The sequence below is a fragment of the Ptiloglossa arizonensis genome, chromosome 10 (genome assembly GCF_051014685.1).
Source record: "Ptiloglossa arizonensis isolate GNS036 chromosome 10, iyPtiAriz1_principal, whole genome shotgun sequence".
In the NCBI taxonomy this organism is placed as follows: domain Eukaryota; kingdom Metazoa; phylum Arthropoda; class Insecta; order Hymenoptera; family Colletidae; genus Ptiloglossa; species Ptiloglossa arizonensis.
The window spans coordinates 8269684-8291582 of NC_135057.1; the positions used below are offsets into that span (position 1 = coordinate 8269684).

General features: G+C 41.2%; 1 protein-coding gene across 5 annotated transcripts in view; it reads right to left on the minus strand.

Annotated features, from left to right (window-relative positions):
* The window catches only part of LOC143151865 (dystrophin, isoforms A/C/F/G/H), a 741778-nt gene that overhangs the window by 595440 nt on the left and 124439 nt on the right, over positions 1–21899 (minus strand). For all 5 annotated transcript variants that reach the window (XM_076321330.1, XM_076321326.1, XM_076321329.1 and 2 more), the window contains 2 exons: positions 19766–19977; positions 5098–5196 (listed from right to left, as the gene is read on the minus strand). In XM_076321330.1, the coding sequence (XP_076177445.1) occupies positions 5098–5196; positions 19766–19977 (311 nt within the window). The remainder of the gene's footprint in view (positions 1–5097; positions 5197–19765; positions 19978–21899) is intronic.

Consider the following 21899-nt stretch of genomic DNA (forward strand, 5'->3'; position numbering starts at 1 on the left):
CAAAACACTGCTCTAACGCACATAAAAGACTGAATATTTTGATTAAATGTAGCAATATGAATGTAACTCGAATGGATTTCAATAAATTCATTAAATAAAACACGAGTAGCTTTTTTCCTTTTCCTACTATGCTTCCACTCCCTCTATGTGATCCTGAATTATAAGCCAAAGGAAGAGATTTGTAAGTTTACATTCCCGAAACTTTTTAGAAATTACATCATTGCCAACAAACCGTGAAAAATGAATACCTCCTCAACGATCGTGTTATCCAGATAACAAATTCTTCAAATCCAGCAAAAACATAAGAAATGTTCGATTTGAGAATTTTGGTATCAGGAGTACATGATAAGCGAGGAAGTGGCACGATTTCGCGAATTTTTAGAAATGACGTCAAATGCCAAGAATTTCCGCGAACTGAAATTTTGTGGGAATTTCGAACGAATTTTTGAACTTTTGCCAAAGTTATCGTCGATTTCAAAACTTCGGTATCAGGAGAGCATTGTCTCAAATGGACTATTGGACAACTAACTAATGAACTAATGGACAATTATTACTTTCCACGTTTTGAAACTTTAAGATACATCTCTTTACCTCGAAGCTCGATTAAAATTAATTGCTATAGGCGAATCAATTACTTGTAATACCTAAATAATATGCATATTGTAACATAAATATTCGGAACATGTGTAAATGTTAATAATAATAGCGTAAAGGAACAAACAATCACTGGAATCATTCGCCTTTACAGATTTCGGAATAACTTGATGTTTATTCATCACGATAAATAACAACTGTCATAGGACCATACTTTAAACAATTATTAATAATCATTTGGTATAAATAATGGCTTAAAATATCATTTCCTTGAAATATTCTCTGTTCGCGATGGAATTTTTCATTGATCTACAACCGACATTGTCAAGGCTACACGTATCGATTCACAAGTGTTTATCACGAAGATTTTTCCATCTAAAAAAGCGATTAATTGAATTTCGGCGCTTTCAAGTAAAAAATGCAACTTCTACACGTATTGTGTAAATTATAAGAATAAAATAAATGTTAAATTAATGTACCAAATAGATAATTATTACTTTCCATGCTTTAAAACTTTACGAAACACTTTTTACGTCGAATCTCGATCAAAATCAATTTATATAAGTTATTTAATCATTTGTAATGCATAAACAAGATGCACATTCTTCGATTAATATTAAGAACATGCATAAATGTTAGTAACAATCTCGGAAATGAACAAACACTCACAGAAAACCGTTCGCCTTTGCAGATTTCTCAATATTTCGATGTTTATTTATCATAATTATTAACAATCATCGTAGGACCATAGTTTAAACAACTATTAACAATGTCCTAGTATAAATAATAGCTTAAAAGCCACCAATTTCTTGAAATATCCGCTTAAATCGTACAACTAAAATCAAAGTAATGGTAAGTCACCTTCTTCTCGAGGGTATAAATAGAACCGCCGGCTGCCGAAAATTTCATTCGCCCGGGAGCCTCCGCGGCGGACGGAGCTCCTCCCCTGGGGGAGCTGGACCCTCAGGGCGAGGGTGGCCCGACGCGGAGAAGGGCGGAAACGCCTCGGACCCGCGGGGGGCTCGCGGAGGTCCCGTGGCGGACGGAGCTCCTCCTCTGGGGGACCTGGACCCTCCGGGTCAGGGTGACCCAACGAGGAGAAGGGCGGAACCGCCGCGTATCCGCGCAGGACCCGCGGCGGACGGAACTTCTCCTCTGAGGGACCTGGACCCTCAGGGCGAGGGTGGCCCGACCCGGAGAAGGGATGTACCGCGTTCTACCCGCGGAGGACCGAGGGCCGATCTGAGCATTTTTTCGAAAATTCTCAGAAATGACGTCATTTTCGCGAAATTCCAAAAATTCTCAGAAATGACGTCATTTCTAAGAAGTGGCATGATACGAATACCTCCTCGCACTTCATGTTCTCCTGATACCAAAGTCTCGAAACTCGTTTAAAATTCGCGCCTAAAGGAAATTCTTGGAAATGACGTCATTTCCAAGAAGTGGCACGATACGAATACCTCCTCGCACCTCATGTTCTCCTGATACCAAAGTCTGAATTTCGGACAAATTTTAGAAAATTTCTGAACTTTGGCTAAAATTTTTCGCCGATTTCGGGACTTTGGTATCAGGAGAACATGAGGTGCGAGGAGGTATTCCTATCGTGCCACTTCTTGGAAATGACGTCATTTCCAAGAATTTCCTCGGGGCGGGAATTTTAAACGAATTTCTGTACTTTAGCTGGAATTTTTCACGGTTTTCGAGACTTTGGTATCAGGAGAACATGAAGTGCGAGGAGGTATTCCTATCGTGCCACTTCTTGGAAATGACGTCATTTCCAAGAATTTCCTCTAGGCGGGAATTTTAAACGAGTTTCTGTACTTTAACTAGAATTTTTCACGGTTTTCGAGACTTTGGTATCAGGAGAACATGAAGTGCGAGGAGGTATTCCTATCGTGCCACTTCTTGGAAATGACGTCATTTCCAAGAATTTCCTCTAGGCGGGAATTTTAAACGAATTTCTGTACTTTAACTGGAATTTTCACGGTTTTCGAGACTTTGGTATCAGGAGAACATGAAGTGCGAGGAGGTATTCGTATCATGCCACTTCTTAGAAATGACGTCATTTCTGAGAATTTTTGGAATTTCGCGAAAATGACGTCATTTCTGAGAATTTTCGGAATTTCGCGAAAATGGCGTAATTTCTGAGAATTTTCGAAAAAATTTTTGCAAAAGTTAGAAATTCTTGGAGTGGGAGAAGTGGAAATAAAGTAGGAAAAGAAAAAATGCTAATTATTTTTTAATTAATGGATTTATTTAAATTTATTGGATTTACATCGATGTACCTTCCCACAGACTTCCTTCGCGCTGGTCGGCGCAGATCGGCCCCTCTCCGCGTCGGGGCACCCTCGCCCTGAGGGTCGAGGTCCCCCAGAGGAGAAGCTCCGTCCGCCGCGGGTCCTGCGCGGATACGCGGCGTTTCCGCCCTTCTCCTCGTTGGGCCACCCTGACCCGGAGGGTCCAGGTCCCCCAGAGGAGGAGCTCCGTCCGCCACGGGTCCTCCGCGAGCCCGCCGCGGGTCCGAGGCGTTTCCGCCCTTCTCCGCGTCGGGCCACCCTCGCCCTGAGGGTCCAGCTCCCCCAGAGGAGGAGCTCCGTCCGCCGCGGAGGCTCCCGGGCGAATGAAATTTTCGGTAGCCGGCGGTTCTATTTATACCCTCGAGAAGGTGACTTACCATTTACTTCGATTTTAGTTGTACGATTTAAGCGGATATTTCAAGAAATTGGTGGCTTTTAAGCTATTATTTATACTAGGACATTGTTAATAGTTGTTTAAACTATGGTCCTACGATGATTGTTAATAATTATGATAAATAAACATCGAGATATTGAGAAATCTGCAAAGGCGAACGGTTTTCTGTGAGTGTTTGTTCATTTCCGAGATTGTTACTAACATTTATGCATGTTCTTAATATTAATCGAAGAATGTGCATCTTGTTTATGCATTACAAATGATTAAATAACTTATATAAATTGATTTTGATCGAGATTCGACGTAAAAAGTGTTTCGTAAAGTTTTAAAGCATGGAAAGTAATAATTATCTATTTGGTACATTAATTTAACATTTATTTTATTCTTATAATTTACACAATACGTGTAGAAGTTGCATTTTTTACTTGAATGCGCCGAAATTCAATTAATCGCTTTTTTAGATAGAAAAATCTTCGTGATAAACACTTGTGAATCGATACGTGTAGCCTTGACAATGTCGGTTGTAGATCAATGAAAAATTCCATCGCGAACAGAGAATATTTCAAGGAAATGATATTTGAAGCCATTATTTATACCAAATGATTATTAATAATTGTTTAATGACCTGGTAATCGGTATTAATAACCACGAAAAAATCATTTTTCTTCGCAAGTAATACCGAGCTAATCGACTGAGAATTTAGATTAATTTCTCAGGATATAAGAATAAATATTGCACGATGCTGCAAAGTAGAAAACTTTTGTCACGCATAATAATCTACGGGATCTTTGAATACTCTAGTAAAATATAAGATCGCGTATTTAACTTTGATGTATTTCATTTATTTCAATTAATTCCTGATATCCCAAACTGCTTCCTTTGTATCCTTCCTTCATCCCTTACTTCGATTCAAAGGAACAGATATTAAGTTTTTTTTTTTCGATCGTTCCTTCCCTAGAATATGAGATGAAGTGAGGTCTAAAAATAGATTTTGTTGAAAATAATTTTAGTAAGGTGGCAAGGTAGCTATGAATCTGAAAGTATTCCTCGTTCAATTTACTGTACCATTTTACTGAAAGATCCCAAGTTTTGACTTTTATTTATTTTATCACAAAGCTTTGAAAATGGATAGTCCATTGTGTTGGAATATTTCCTGAAATAAATTGGATGGACTAAAATATTTTCTGAAACTGTTAGTTCTAATTGTTACCGTTGATAGCGCTCTAATCTTATTCCATTCCGAATCGATAACGTCGGATTTTACACGAAAATGGTAAAGGTACTCCGGAACCCCCTGTCCGATACATCTAACTCCTGTATATCGTGCGACAGATTCTTTACGTCGATGTTAGTTTCTCCTGTGTTTGTACTTTTAGTTTGTTACATTCGTTAGTCAGATCACGTGTAAAACAGATACTAAAAGCAGCGCATTTTGCACAAGTGTCTATTGATACACTTGACACGGTTCTTCGAATGGTAATAAAATTTCAATAGCGAGCATAATTTTTCAATCGCGAACCGCTTTTACAACTCGTAATAAATAATTCATGTAGCTTCGAAAGTCAGCAAAATTGTTGAATATTGTAATTAAATATTACATCGAATCATCGTTTCGAGAAAGCTTCCGAGTCGAACACACACGAACTTCGTAAATATTTATATTGTATTTTACGAAACATTGAATCAGTCAGTTTAGATTATCATAAAACTGTTTCGTATCATGAAAGATTCAAAAGCAGCGCACGTAGGTGATGTGCTTTGTATTTTTAAAAGTAGATAACTTTAACGTGAAATCATCGATAATCTGCTTACCTTTTGTTTATCGAGTAAATGCAAAATTTCGTCGACGTCGCCGACAACCACGGCCTGTTGTCGTAACATCTCTTCTTCGACTGTGAGCCAATCACGTATCTGCGACAAAATGAGAGAAACGATATTAAAATTGTACTTGAAACTCGATTCGAGCAAAATCGAGAACAAAAAATACGATATTACGATAAAATGGTACAACAGAACGACAGTACGATAGTATAGTCGTACACCAACATTATTGAACATTATTGAACACTCCCACGGTAGAATTATCTTATAAGAAATATTATTAGAACAATAATAACATTTCGTCACCGAGGAATACAATTATACAAGTACCATATTGTACCATTCTATACGAAAAATGTATCATTTGCCTCTCGATGCTCAAATTCTATGTTTCACGTGTGGGTAGCGCCAAATATAAACCGTATATATTGCCAATTTTGAAAGAAATATATTATTTAGTTTTGAAAATGACATTGCTCTAATTGCAAATGGAGAATCGTCGATCGGTCGAAAATTGTACGGATTTTGAAGGTGATGGAATGAAAACGGAAAGAAATCATCGATCAGGATGAAAGGAGGGCGAACAGGATAGGACCGAATCGAGTATTTACAGCCGGAAATTAGCTGGGAGTGTCTGTCCGTAAGTGGCCAACTCTGTTGCCCTAATATCGGACAGGGGTGAATCGGACGGAACGCACGCTTGTCATAGCAAAAACATTACACGTGTCGCGCAATGTTTCTCGAACACCGTTACCTCGATTACGACGAACGGGCCACGGTAACCAGATTATCGCGTACGGTTGCATTCGCAATTTCTATCACAAATACGCGTTTTCAATAGCGGGAACAATGGTTTTTCTTCGTAAAAGAATCCATCGGCGCGTATAATTAAATATCAAGAGTACATCGCTTAATTACCGTTCCATCGAAACGAACCAACGAAGCCGATAAATGCGCTTCGATAACGATCAAATCGCCCAATACACGCCAACGATGGTTTTTCGTTACACGGGTAAACTGAACTTTTCCAAGCGAGTAATTACAATACATTCTCCCGTAACTTTCCAAGGTACGGTCTGCACTGCGTTAAGGCCGTATTGAAGATAACGATTTTCGTTACGGAAAATGTTAAACGATAACGAAAGCCTCGAAAGGAATGCCGTAACAATCGAAAGCGATCCAAGAGAAGGAACAAGAGGGCCACGTGTAACGTAATCTCGAATCTGGAGAACAATGGTGGTTCGAGCGTTACGAAAAAATAAAGTGAATTTTAAGCAACGCATTAACGCAATAACAGATGGAGAAAAGAAGGGGAGGAAAGAATATTGCGATAAGATAAAAGTTAAGTGGCAAAATTATGGAGTCCGGAGACAAAAGCGGCAGGAAGAATAGAAAGAAAGCAAAATCTAAATGAGAATAATAAAGAGTCGTCGTTAGTAGTGCTCGGCGTTAAATACAGTACAGGTGCTGCGCATTTGAAGAAGTGGAACGAAATAAAGAAACTTTCTTGCAAATCTTTTACGCTATTCGTTTCGTGGCTGAATTTAATAGTTGGTTAGTTTCGAGGAAATTACTCGTTCATAGATTAAATAGCATCCAGGCCAATGCCATTGATCACGGTGAAAACACATTCGAGAGATGAAGAATCGCGGTGAAGAAACCATTACTTGGACCAATTGATAAAAAGGATATTGTAATATTTGTAGTTCGAGGTTACAGAAAAAATGTTTCCATCGTGTTTAAAAACCACAATAAAACACGATGATAAGGGATGAAGGCTCATTTGAACGTTTCGCGCGACAAATCTACACGAAACTTTGCACACATTCATCAAACAGTAGTACACTCTTTAGAAAAATAAAACGACGAACCTAATAACTCCATTTCGTATCGAACGATGAAACTTGACACGTCCTAATTTTCGTCGGTATCTAACCAATTCGCGCGCCCGTAATTCACCCATAAGTAAATTTCTTCACCGAAAATTCAAAGAAGGCCAACGTTTCGCGCCATACGAGTAAACGAAAAAGCCTACAGGACGATTAGAACCGTTCTCGAAACCGATGCTCGAACAATCTCCTAATCGTGTAACTTTAGTAAGGATCGATAAATCGCGAAATAGATAATACGGAATGGTAGAGGAAATTAAGGTCTCGGTCGGTTCGACGTCCCCGAAGCAGCCACTCTCCCAGCCTGTAGCACCCTCGTGTTCCGAGCCAGTGTCCTTCCTCTCTGGCTTTCACCTTAGCCCTCCGTTCCACATAAAGCCGGCCTGATTAAGTGCATGTTGTCGAAGAACGATCATATCTCTCGTGTGGTTTTCTTCGCGGCAGACTTTCTTTTTCTCCCCCCTTGAAAAGACTCGACGAGCAGAGAGCACGATGAAAATGAAAGGCCTAGACGTCCCTCCGTACACCCACACCACCCCATACCCCACACCCCGTGGTCCCGAGGGAGCACGCCGCGATGGAGGGTGGAAGAATATATATTCGGGTAAGAAAATATTCCTACGAGTCCTCGTATATATGCCACGAGACTTTTCACGCGACGGTGGGTTTGATATCTGACCCGCTGAAATATGGACGGGGACGATGATTATCGTTACACATCTGTCGCGCTGAAAATTTAGAGTCCCGTAAAATTGCACGATATTCGGCAACGGGATAGGCGGTGGCCCGAGGAGCTCGTCGAACCGTCGGCAAATATTTAAATACGTTAACGAACGTATTACCGATGATCAATTTGTTCAGGTGACCCGTCGTCTCGCGCGGCGCTGATTTTTTTTACAAATAGATATTTTCAACGGTGGCTCTATCGAACAAGCGTGGATTTCAAACACTTTTCGTAACGCGCTTTGAAACAAATTTTCGAATACGATTTTTCGTTCACGCGTGATTAATAGTACGAATGTTTGCACGTAGAGAGTAAATCGGGTGATCATTTTCCGCGCACACGTTGTCGATCGTACGGTATGGGTGTTGTTCGGAAAGTCATTTCGTTTTCCAATATGGAGAATATGTGATTGAATAGAATGTTTATACGCTTTGAAAAAATCGTGTTTCATTTTCATCGAACAAAAACGAAATGATTTTCCGAAGCACCCAATAGATCGTACGATTTTTCGTAGATACGTGGTAAATGGTACGATTCTTCGTGCACGGGTAGTGAATCGTATGAATTTTCGTGTACAATAAATCGTACGATTTTTCGTGTATACGTGGTAAATCGAATGAATTTTCGTATACAGTAAATCAAACGATTTTTCTGTATACGTGATAATAAATCGGATAAATTTAACACTGAATGGTACGATATTTCCAGTATACGTGGTAAATCGTATAATTGTTCATACACACGTGGTAAACAAAGTACAAAATAATTCGAACGAACCACACCCGTGATCCGTCGAAACCAGATATTTGTCGTCCTCGTCGATCTCCTGGAATCCTACATCGAAGAAAAAGGTAAACTAATCGTCCAACGTAAAAGAAAAAAAAAAACAAATCATTTTTCAATATCCGACTGTTGCACTCGACATTATAAAAAATCGCTCCCAGGTACATTACGAGGGGACAATAAAAATGAAACCGAAGCGTTGAATAAATTTCTCGACGTACGTACTCACTCCTTGGTTCGCGCCGCACTGAATTATTACGGATAAATTTCAAAGAAGCGCGAAAGCTCTCAAAATTCCTCGTAACGTCGTCCCTTTTAGGTCGTTTCCCGAGCGGAAGGTTTCCGTTAATTTTTCGACCGGTTCGCGAACGCTTCCCCCGAGTGAATGAAAGACGAACGAGTGTCCTCGAAAATCGAGTCGCGGCAATTTAATTAAAAATATCGCGAGCGGTACGACAAACGCGGCCGGTCTGACCTATATCGCGGCTCCTCTACTTGTTCCGTCGCTGCGCTCGAAATAAACGAGCCGCTTAATTTGAAATATAAACGCAGCTGCGCACGAATCGATACGGTTCGGCCGATGATGAAAGATAGATAGATGGGATCCGTTTTAACGTCGGCCCTCGAAACGAGCACACCGATGGATTCCTCGTGAAAAGAATCGAGAAACGGCCGATAGTTCCCAACGAGAATCGATACGCGGGAAAGGTGAGCATCCACCGATCACCCCGATGGAGATCACCCCGACATTAAACGATCGATCCAACGACCGGGAGGATTACGTGCAGAGCAGCCGCGAATAACGCCTCGATATTAAATTCTTGGGTAAAATTCAACCAAGTAACCTCTTCCAGGTCCGGAGTCCTATCCGTTGTTCCTTCGAAACGAGCCCTAAAAAGCTTTCGCATTCCTCGCGTACTTCGCGCGAAGCTCAACAACTGCGAACTTCCTCGACCATCGAGCACGGGGAACGACTTCCATCCGGGTTCTCCGTAGCTTGTTTTATCGTTCCCCCTAGCCAGCCTTGGAATCGTTCGACGAGAAAAAGGAAAGAAAAAAAAAGGAAAGAAAGAAAGAGAGAGAGAAAAAAAAGAAATACACAATTGCCTCTGCCTTCGCGTTTGTTCGACTCGGTGGAAAACGCGAAAGCATCGGAGGGAAGAGGGGGGTCGGTGAGGGTGCAACAACGATAGACACGGAAATGAAGTCGAAACGAAAAGGGCGAATTTAATATCAAAAGAAACCGGTGTCGCAGTTTCGCGAGAGAACGAACGTTACCTCTCGGACACCGGGATAGGAAAACATTTCGTTTTCGTCGGGGCTCGACAAGAATCTAATAAGCCGGATACACCTCCGTGACCGGCTCAAAGGAAAATGGAGTACGAAATAGTTCTCGGTGTCGGTGAGACGACGCACCGTGGCTGAGGGAAGGAAGTTACGTTTTCCACGTAACACACAGACGAAGCCGGGGCTACGATGTCTGGAAACGTGACGCTCGATGCGGACGAGTTTCCAACGCGCGAGGATAAACAGGAAGAACCGCGCGCGCGGTTGTTCACGTTGGCTCGCCAAAGCGAACCGTGAAACGTTGCACGGTGACCTCGAATGGAAATAACTACGCTCTTAACCACGCGAGGCACGCTTGCGCGACACTCGCGCGAAAATCCTACGAAATTACCGAAAGCGAAAAATTCTACCAGATTTTTTACCAGATATTTAATCACGAGTAGATCGAACTCTAGAGAGATCCGTTTCGATCTCTCACGGATGGGAAAGAACCCATGGCGCGCGTCACGGTGTTAACAAAGATGGGTTTCTTGACCCGGTGTGGCTCGAAAGAGTTGAATCGTGCCAACCCCTGACTCTCGTCCTCGGTTCGGGGATTAAAGAAACCACTTTTCGAAGTGTTCTCGCGCGGAACGTAGCCACCGTGCCGAGACGACCGGGATATTCGATCGATTCTACAGGTAGCGCGTAAATAAAACCCTGGCCCGTAGACGGAGCGAGAGAGGGAGAGAGAGAGAGAGAGAGAGAGTGAAAGAGTGGGGAAATAGAATTTCATCGGCAACTCGATTCCTGCTCGAGTCTCGTTACCTCGAAGCCTCTCATCGCTTTATGCAAACAGCACAATACTTGTCAGCGAGACAGCATAGCCGGAAACGGTGGGAGGGAGATAGCCGTTATGACGTCGGACTCTCGCCCGGGAGTCCTGGCTGTTGACTCGGCAAATAGGGAAACCGTACCGGTTGGATCGACACAATGGGCTAGATGACAATAAAAGTTACCAGTTGGAAGATAATTGCAAACTTTTATCTGAGGCTACACGACAGAAGTTAAATTGACCGTGTAAGGGGGATCGAATGCGCGACGCTCGCGTACGCCGCGAAATAGGCTACGGAGAAACTGGGCCAGAACCGCGCGACGGACGTTTCCTCGAAAGATGCTCGCCACTCTGGAGACGTTGTTCACGTTCGAGGGATTGACGGCCATTGTTTGGGTCCGGACGCACGGTTTTGTTTCGTTCGATGGGAAGAACGAGGACGATACGTCGAGAAGAAAGGGGGAGATGGAGAATTGGAAACGTAGCGACACTTATAGAACGTTACGATTGATTCTTTACGGGCTAAATTGCGATCGAGAGTAGGTCAACACCGAGAAAGAGGAAGATGGAGAATTGGAAACGTAGTAACAATTAGAGAACGTTATAATTAACTCTTTTCGAGCTAAATTGTGATCGAGAGTAGGTCAACATCGAGACGGGGTATTAGGAATGAAATTGTAACATTTTGTACGAGCGAAACGAAGCCAAAAGAGTGCGATGAATGCATACCTCGAAAGATGCTCGCGACTCTGGAGACGATCACGTTCGAAGGATTGAATGCCTTTGTCTGGATCTGGACGCACCCTTTGTGTTTTGTTTCGTTCGAGAACGAGGGCGATGTACCAGAAAGGGGGGAAATGGAGAATTGGAAACGTAATGACCCTTATGGACCATTATAATTAACCCTCTACGGGCTAAATTACGATCGAAACTAGGTCAACACCGAGATGAGCTATTAGGAACGAAATATTAACATTTTATACGAGCGAAACGGAGCCAAAAGAGTGCGATAAATGCATACCTCGAAAGATGTTCATGACACAAAGACGTTCGATGAATATTACTCCATCGACAGAGACAAGAGAAATCTACGGAAAGGATTGTAATTATAAATGTATTTACAGTTGCACAAAAGCAATTAAAAAGACACATGGTTTTCTATTTGTAATAAGTTTCATTGTTTCAGCGGTTCATCGAGCGGAGAAAGTGTTGATTCTAATTTAAAGGGAAATATTAAAGGTACTTTGATGCAACAAATGCAGGCTTGTTACGGTTTATCGCTGTTGCGCGACGTGTGACGGAAAATCATCAAAGTGACGACAGTCCCATCGAGTATGCGAAGAGTCGAGGGGCCACCGGTTTTAAACATGCAAATGCTGAGCGAGATTTCGTACTTAAAGTACCCTCGGCGAGCAGGAACAATATACCACGCGCAAAGAGTTAAAGGGGCTTGATAAAACGGTTCGTCGCACAAAGGTTCCTCGTCAAGGAACTTCCGAGAAGGATACAATACCGAAGAAACCGTGGCGAAAATAAGGTAAATGGAAACGATATCTCTGCCTCGGCGCGTTACTGAGTAACGTTTCTCGTGTTTCATCGCATTAACTATGAAAAATCCTACATTCTTTCACTTCTACAAAGAAACGAAACGCATTGTTCTCGTAGGTATTCGAATATTGTATGGTACAATGACCGAAAAGAAACAATGGTAAATTTTTCAAAGAAACTCGAAACATTCTATTTTCACTGCAATCCGAATCGACGATTATCGCGATCGATGCAACGTGAGTGATCATAATTATTAACGAGATCGAAGAATCGAACGAACACACCGTTGTCTGATTTCGAGCAGATGGAGAATCTCGTAAGAATAAAACAAAGATCTCACGGTAATTGAAAAGAAGAAATTCTTCCGTTGGCCAGAACGCTTCGAAGTATCGAGAACGAACCCTCGTTTCGAGTAAACGCCGAGCAATATTTTAAGGGGCCGAGTTCAAGAAACGTTCCAAGCGTTTACAAACGAAAAGAAACTCCTACAAAGGGTGCACTTCGAGCAGTGCCTTGGTAATAAGTAGTACGAACGTGTAATAAAGTCGACGGGATCCATCGTCGTGGAATAAGATGCAACGCGAGAAAGTAATTCAACCTTTCGACGAGTGAGCTCTTTTTAGCACTGTGTACAAGTTTTTGTTACATATTTATATTTCATAGTAGTACCAGGAATAATATACATACTACAATTAATTGGAAAAAATATAACACGAAACATACCTACGTAGAAAATCGTACGCAAATATACATAATCCTGTATAAAATCACAAAGCGATTTTCTCATCGATGAACCCCATAGGACAATTTAGAAACATTTTCCACGCACGATTTCCTTGAAAAAGTATTTCGTTACATTCGTTACATTACTTGTCATACTTCTGCGATGATAATAAGAATAACCGAATGCACACTGAGTTACTCGAGGAATAGAAATAAAATAGAAAAGAAATATAATATTCCGTCCAAAATATAATATAAATTCATCGCTGCAATTATTTAATCGTACACGCCATACGACACCACTCGACCCAGCTCGACTCGTGAAAGGATTAAATAATTCGGTCGAGGGTGTACTTCGAAGTCCGTAGCGGATAAAAATAAATTACAGTTTAGAGGGAAGATCGTGTCGAATCAGTCTGGGCGTCCAATTTCTGGGAATTTCGGCCACCCTATCGCAAGAGTCCCTCGGTAAGAACATTTCGGTTCGGGTACGGGATGAATGAAGATCAGGATGGCGCGAAGGCAGAGAAACGGGACAGTAACTCGATAAAATTGACCGAGTTATACGGCTGCATGAGCGGTTCGGCTCACCCCGCGTCGTTTCTGCGCTGTCCACCGCCGTCACACAAATTTAATTCCTGTCCCTGATAACCGAACACATGCCGACCGTGGCGGAATATTCCACCAGACTTACGTTCCTTTCGAATTTTACCACCGTCAGGGTATTTCGGTGGATTCGCGCGGCTGACTGGATAAGTCGATCGCGAAACGTCGAAGATGGAAATCTCGCGCGCGACGAACAACCACCGTTGCAACTACGAAAACGAACGCGATTTACTCGAAACACTACGGCTGAAATATCCATCGAGGACTCCCTGATTTTCCCGAGATATTCCCGGTGAAATTTACACAGACAATTCCGCGATTTTCACGCGTTGTTTGACGAAATTTCGACACTTCCGAGAAGAGAAACGAAAATATCACGAGTCGATGTCTACGCGATTGGAAGAGTTTCTTTACAGGTACGATTTTTAAAGGCGGAATGTTCTGTTATAGATTTTTTGAGACAACTTTCGTTTGAGACAGTTTTTTAAATGTTTTGTATTTTTTTATTTTAAGAGTTATATGAATGTATTTAAAGAGGTAGATTTTGTGTAAGGGATGGTTTCTGTATTAATTCTGGTGCGTTTCATCTCTTTCGTCCAGTAATGTCCTCGCGATATCGTATTTGTTATTTTATTTTTACATTATTTCTCTTTCGAAACATTTTCTCCCGTTGGTGTAGAGATTTCTGAAGGCAGTACAAAGAGAGTACGTTCCATGGATCTCTTTCATTTTATCGCGTCCTGGTAATGTAATATTTGTTACTTTGTTTTCACATTGTTCCTCCGCAATTAAATTCTCCTGTATCTTCGCGAGCCCTCGCGCTCTATTATAAATTTTCGATCTAAAGATTCTCAAGGTACAACGTGAGACCAAATTACTGCAAACACTTTGAAACTACTTATTCGAAAATTGATCACGAACGAAATTGAAAATGAAATTAATCAGTAGTAACATCTTACAACTATTTTGAAACACACGTCGATACTTGGTCACGCCATTGATGCTTTTGATATTTTTTTCAACAATTTTCTTATACTTCTGGGTCGTGGTGCAACATGGATATAACTTCCTCGATCGTTTAACATTTATCGCATATGAATGCAAAGAACCGTAGGATCAAATATTCGTATATACTGCAAAACCTGTAAAATAGTCGTGTTACTACGAACACTCTCTTTAACAAACCCAAAATATTATTTTAAAGAAATTTCAATTCCATTCTTCGCCAAACTTCCAATAAGTAGTTTCAGAGTGTTCGTAATAATTAGGAAGAAAGTTTCAAAATTGAATACAAGAAATATCAACGAACCGTGTCATAATTCTTCGATCTGTGAACATCTGCGGGCAATTTCGTTCGAAATTTACGCGCGACAATTCGTCGAGTGTTCGCTCGTAAGTGGGCAATGATTCGCGCACGAAAGCGTGCACTTGTTTACACCATTCGCGTTTTTCGGTCGAGCGAGAATCAATCGATATCCGAGCATCGAATATCGAAGGGGAATTAATTTCAACGACACGCCAGCAATCTAGTTAGACCGTCCCTCCTACTTTGGCAAGCATAGTGCGAGCGTTACACCCTTATTTCCAGGGGCAGATTGCCCGATGCCACGGCGTGTGAATTTAAATGGCCCCATGAAACGACGGTACTCCGCACGAAACTTCCCGTAGCCCCTAGAACGGGGGCGCGACAAAAGAAGGTTGTACGTCCGATTCTAAATCACGTTTGGCCCTCGCTGCCAGCCTCGTAGCGGGCTACGTTGTTGGGTTTCAACGTGGACTGACACCTGGACACGACGAAAAGAAAAGAGGATTAAATTCCAGAAACGCCATTATGAATACGAAAAGGAACAGGCCCGCGCGAAAACTACGGACGAGAGAAATGTTCGAAAGTGGACGTTTTTGGTGTTGGAGGAAAAGTGTTTAAAGGAGAGGGGTGATGAAAATAACTCGTACGAGTATGTGAGAAGATTAAATTCTGGAAACGTCATTGTGAATACGAAAAGAAAAGAAAGAAGTCTGCGATAAAATTTCGAGAAGAGAGAAATGTTCGAAAGTGTACATTTTTGATGTTGTAGAGAAAGTATTTAATGGAGAAAATTAATGACAATAACTCGTAGGAGTATGTGGGAAGATCAAATTCCAGAAACGTCATTGTGAATACGAAGAGAAAAGAGAGAAAAGAATTTTTTTTACATGGATAATTATTCGTCACAAACTGAATTGGTATAATTTATTCTACTTTTTGTGTACAACGCTCGATAATCGATATCTCTCGACCTTATCGACTATTTTGTTAGTCAAATTACTCGCAATTATATTCGGTAATTGAATTCCGTTTCGAGGAGCTCCTACAAAGGTAAGTAGCGCATTAGCGGGGTATAAGAATAGCTTCAATTTGGGACCAGGATCGAATAGAGCGAAGAATCGTATGAATTATTTTCTCTGTTTTTGCGCGTTCGATCCAACGTTGAGATTGATACGATTACGTACACGCGAAGATTTGGAATACTTTCGCGATCGATTGAAATAATTAATACATTGAGTGACACCGGTGCGTCCTACTTTCCGTTTGGGACGTTTCGGTAATGACTTGTAAGAAGTGTCCTCGTGAAACATTTTGTGTCGTTCGACGGTGTACGCTGAAATAATTATACCGTGAAGCTTCTTCGTTCCAATTATTTGTGTCCCTACAGGAGATTACAAACACGTATAACAAATACTGTTCGATTATAAAAATAATTTCTCATTACCCTTCGAGTACACGATCGAAAGTGTGCCAATAATTACAATATTTTACGCAAGCAGATTCAAATTCATCATCCGCTGTCACGAACAAATATCTAAAAACCTTCGAGCCTTGTTACTACGCAAAAAAAAAAAAGATTCTACCCGTGAAACATTTTACAGCACAATCTGCCCGGTACATGATTACAATCTACGTAAAACTTGCACGTAGAACTTGGTAGAACTTATATACAAATATCAGGGTTGAAAACAGGTATCACGAAACTTTCGAAACGCGTTATTACGGTTCAGAAAAGACTTCCCGTTCGCGGTTCATACTGTCGCGGGATATTTGTTAAATTAACCTGTTAAATTACGAAACTAATCTCTCGGTGGTAAACATCGTGGCCGTGTTAAAAAACAGGTGTCTGAAAACTTTCGAACGGTGTTATTACGGGTAAAAAAAATTCTGTTCGCAAACGAGGAGCAAAAATAGCTATGTTCCAGGATTGTCCGCGCGAGACGTTTCGCTTTCGCTCGCTCGCGCATACGCACAACTCGACGCAATTTTTCGTCCGCGTTCCGTTTCTGCCGCACGCGTTTTCGGCCGCGCCGTCGGGCACGCCCGTCCGTTACCTGGTTGCCATATTCTCGTCAGTCTCTTTCCACGTCCGCGTAATTTATGAGCTTTAATTAGCCAAGGCACCCGAGGGCAGACCAGGTCCCGCACTATCGTAACTAACCCTACCGCCATTGCTGTTACCTCCACCTTCTCCACCTCCAGCACCACACCAACCCCCCTCGAACTACGCTCGTCCCGGCTGCTCGTTGTCCTCCTCGCCACCAGAAGACGGCAAACTTTTGCGCCGTGCTTCATGCATGTTGGATCCAACGTCGGATTTTCGCTTCGGGCTGGCTTAATGGCGATCATTATTCTTTGGACGTTATCGTTTCGACCCCGTAGGACCAGCCGGCGACCACCCTTTGTTCCGCGATACAGCCTGTTGCTCCGAGCAATTTAGGAGGTTACCGTTTTATGCGAAAAATAGTCGAAAATTTCTGGAACCTGCGCACGGACCACGGTATACACGACACCGGAATATCTCGCGTGCTTTCCAAGCTACGCGAGCCTCGTCAATGCCCGCTTGATAAAGGTAACGGTTTTTACTTGAAATTTATATCGGATCTTTTAAAGGTAGACGAAATTTTCACCAGTTTCCCAGAATTCACCCCGACACGATCGCCACGAGATAAACTATTAACCCTTTGAACTCGAGAGGAGACCCTCGGTCGCCAAACAATTCAGTGTACTTTTTCTAATTCGGGAAAATTTTGTGACTCGAAATTCAAATTGGAAATTAGGTGTTACACACTTTTAAGATGTAAACATATGTATATCAAATATTGAAATAAAAATATTCCATTCCGTATTAATTTTGCGATTTAAAAGATTTTATCGGGGCGCCAGTTTCAGGTAGCGAAAACGCTTCGAGTGCAAAGGGTTAAGATCTTTGGATCGTTTTTGAAATAAATATTTTCGAACGAAGAGGAACGCGTTCTGCAATTCGAATATGTAATATTCAGAGAGGAATTAAATTTTTTCCCAGTTTCTGGCTCCAATTACCAGCACGGATGATATTTCACATGGAAGAGCGAGTCTAGAAATTTTACCGATTTGCCCGATACGATTGCTTGATTTAATTCTTAACGCGAACGAGACAATTGGCAGGCAAAATTGGTGCACCTCGACGAATTGACGGATTACGATCTTGGGGATAATTTTAGAGAAAAGTATTTTCGAACGACGAGGGACAGGTACGACAACTCGAGTATGGAATATTCAGAGGGGAACTGAATTCTTTTTTAGCAAGTCTCTGCCTTTAATTACAAGCACGGATGAAATTTCATTCGGGAGAGTAATTTTAAAAAATCACTTCGAATTGCGGAACACTGATCGAGGATATTTCATTTCTAACGTTCCGGTGAAAGAAACAATTGTCCCGAATAGTTAATTACCTTTCGTGTCTCGTGTTCGACGAGTTAAAAGATTACAATCTTCAAAGTTAAAAGAAACAATGTTCAATGTAATATTGTGTAATAAATTTTATCGAACGACAAAACTTATCGAGCAAACTAGTACTATACTGTTCAATAAGTTTTATCGAGTGACAAAACTTATCGAGCAACCTAGTACTATTATCGTTCGATAAAACTTATTGAACAACCATAATTTCTGTGAAATTTCGATTCGATTCAAAATCTAGGATCCAAAAAAGGATCGACCGGACGTAACTGTCGATTTACCAAAATAATATGACCGGTGAGAAATCAATACCTATTACTGTCGCGACGATTATTACCATGACGTTTTATTTTAAGACGAAATGGTCGCCCAAAATCAGTCTTCGTGAACAAACCTTATGACACCTATTCGGTAACAGTTCGGCCATCCAAGTACTTGTGCAATATTTATATTTCAAGTTTAAACGGTAAATGGTAGCGACGACATTCGAAAAATACAAAATAATGAACGATGGTAATGTTATTCTATTTACTCTTAAGAAAAATGATGACGAAAAACGACGACACGGATGAAAATATACCGTGACAACGTATCGTGAAATTGAAAGTGCATCGTACTATAACAAAGAGAAATAAATGCTACGTGAATGTTCATTTCAAAGGTTGTTCGAAACTTGACGATATCTAGAAACGATTAATCATTTATTATCTTAGTAGGTGTGTGTTGTTTTATGTAATAAAAAATATGATATAACCATTATCGTGCACGAAACGATAAAAATCCTGTTTTACTGCACTAACAAGTGTTCTTTCCATATAGAATCCGTTTTTCTCGCGGAAAGAACACCAGTTGTATGGTTAGCTATTGTCCAATGCAGGACAGGAAAGTTACAGCTGTTTCGCGAAGAAACAAACTGCCTTTGTCATAAACTTTTTCCGTCTGTGTCGTAAATCCGATAGGCTTACCGGTTATTGCTCTTTGCGAGAAACCGTATAGAATATACCCGATCGAATTTATTTCTCGACGTTCGTGCAAAATAAAGAATCGTTTGACTCGATACTTTTATCAGAGAATGACTACCAACGCGAAAAGAAAAGATAGAATAATTACAAGAAGATTCAGAACAGAAAGCTACAATAATATTCACTTGGATGATGATAATATAATACTTCATTTGGAGTAAAAGAACTACAATTATAACTGACGCTTTGTACGTTCAATCGACAAAGTTCGCATTAAAAAAAGGGAAAACAAGAAAAGAAAAAGAAAGAAAATAGAAGAAAAGAAAGAAAAGAAAAAAGAAGAAAAGAGAAAAAAAGAAAAAAAAATACAGAATCGTCGGGAAAGATTCAATTTTTCGTGTCTCCTTCGAAAAATTAATAACCCGACCGAAAGGCTGTACCACACCTTCTGGTAAGTTATAACGGGCAGCGTTTGACGTAACGTCGCGTCCTTTCTTTACGACATAATACAAATGTTGTCCACCGTGCTGTTTAACAGCTGTCTGGTAGGATAAATGGAAAGGTAAAAAGTCTTACCTGTAGCACCGATTTGTCAAAGCCCGCCACAAGAGCGGAAGGTGAGGAAGAAGACGAAGGTGACAACGAAGGCGAGGTGGTTGAGACCGAGGGGCTACTGGTTGTAACGGGGATCGAGGGTGTCGAGGGGGCAGGGGAAGGTGCCAACCCCCGAAGGCCCCCTGCAGTCGCGCCCGCCGCCCCCGGTGCAGCGCCTGCACTCCTCTCGACTTCTGCAACAAAACAAAACAAAATTCGAGCATTAAGCACCGACATTCCATCTCGAAACTAGTTACAAACTTTTTCATTGTATCATTTCCTACTAATTTTGCGCCGAGCACCGATGGCTAACTGTGCTTCGACCCTTCGTTGCATAATTTTTTATTTCTACCGTCGTGAAACTTCGCCGTCAGTTCGTGCACAAGTTTGGCGTTGTAAACAAACGACGTTACACGTACACGTCGACCAACGAAAATTAATCTCTACACCGTGCATTCGCACAATTGCGTTACGGTATACCCGGAGCGATCGTTTTTTGTACAAAGTGCTACGGAAGTAACGTGACCGCAACTTTCAACGATACGGAAAAATTGCAAGAACGATAAAATAACGTTACCCGAGAGACTGGAATAAATTTCACAGCATTTTTAATCGCGTAGATTTCGTTCGGAAGAATTATTGGATTTTTGAGTAGTATTCTTTCGTTTCGTAAGAGACGAGTTTCAAAGCTGAGGTAACAATTATGTTACGAGTATCGTCTTCGAAGCTATTTGAAAAATATCGCAACACTTCGATTCTCGGAGATATTTGCGATTGTCGTCGGCCAATTAAGATTTCGTGATCGCGAGACGAGATACAGACGGTGTCTCGAGTTTCCAAGTTGAGCGAAGATCTTCAAGTGGCGCAAATTGCGATAACGACAAACCTAGTTTCGCGATACAATATTGACGATGACGGCTACATGGAAACCGTTATCAACGAGCCGATAATTATACCGGCCGACGTCTGCAACGTCGAACCAGCGAAGTTTCATACCGAATCGAGACTTGGACACTCAAGTATGGATTTCTCCGTCTAGGGGTAGAACTATTATCATTGGAATCGTATATTAGAACAATCCGTAGGAAATTGCGGCTCGAAACTTCGATATTGTCAAAATTGTATTTTACGACCGTTGGGTCGTAAAAATTGCGCCTCGCGAGCCCGGTTCGCCATTGAAATCGCGTCTCGCGATTCAAATATCGTCAGAGTCACGTTTCGCGACCCCTAGTGTCGCAAGAATTGTGTTTTACAACTCCGATAAAGTGCGTCCCGGGGGCCTCTCGTCGTTGTACCGTGTGACGAATAATACAAGCGATCGTAAATTTATCGAACGTATCGACAAAATTATAAAACAGTCGAGGTATATATTTTCGCTGATAAATAGAATTCCTGCCAATTTGGTACAATTGGATAAGTGAATCGATCTGAAATAACAAAGAAGAGTATTATTCTCGATCGAGTTAAGAATAGGAAATTATTTATCGAAGATTCGTGGAATAAGGCTTCTTATTTTAAGCACAGAGTTCGAATAGAAATTGGAAATGACAGTTTCCAACGATATAATTTTTCCTGAAATTTCGATCGACCAAAGACGGTGAATTATTCGTCGAAATATTGAAAATCGCGTTGCACTTTTAGCATCCAGTTCGAATGGAAATTAAATCGTCCAGTATTAGACGATAAAATCTTTCGTAAAATTTCGATCGATTAACGACAGAAAATTATCGTTTCGTTTTTAGTACGCTTCAAAGCAACATCGTCCGATTCGAAATGTAGATTTCTGCTCGGAAACAGGAAACTCGGTTCACCCTGGAAGCATCAATTTGCCTCGTAACATTGATCGTCCCTTCAGTTTTTCAAAACCCATCGTTCAGGATCAATATCAACCAAGCTGAGCGCCACTTCAAAGACATCGAGGACCACGGCCTCTATATATGAATTACGCGGGACAGGCGTGTTAAAAAATCATCGTGACCCATTTTTTCACAGAACATTCCAGTCTCGCCAATCGATGAGAAAACTTGTCATTTTCTACATTGTTTCTCAATAAAGAGAAACTTCTTTATTTCTCATATAGTTTCGTCGTTTTATTTTTCTAAACGTGCGAAATTTC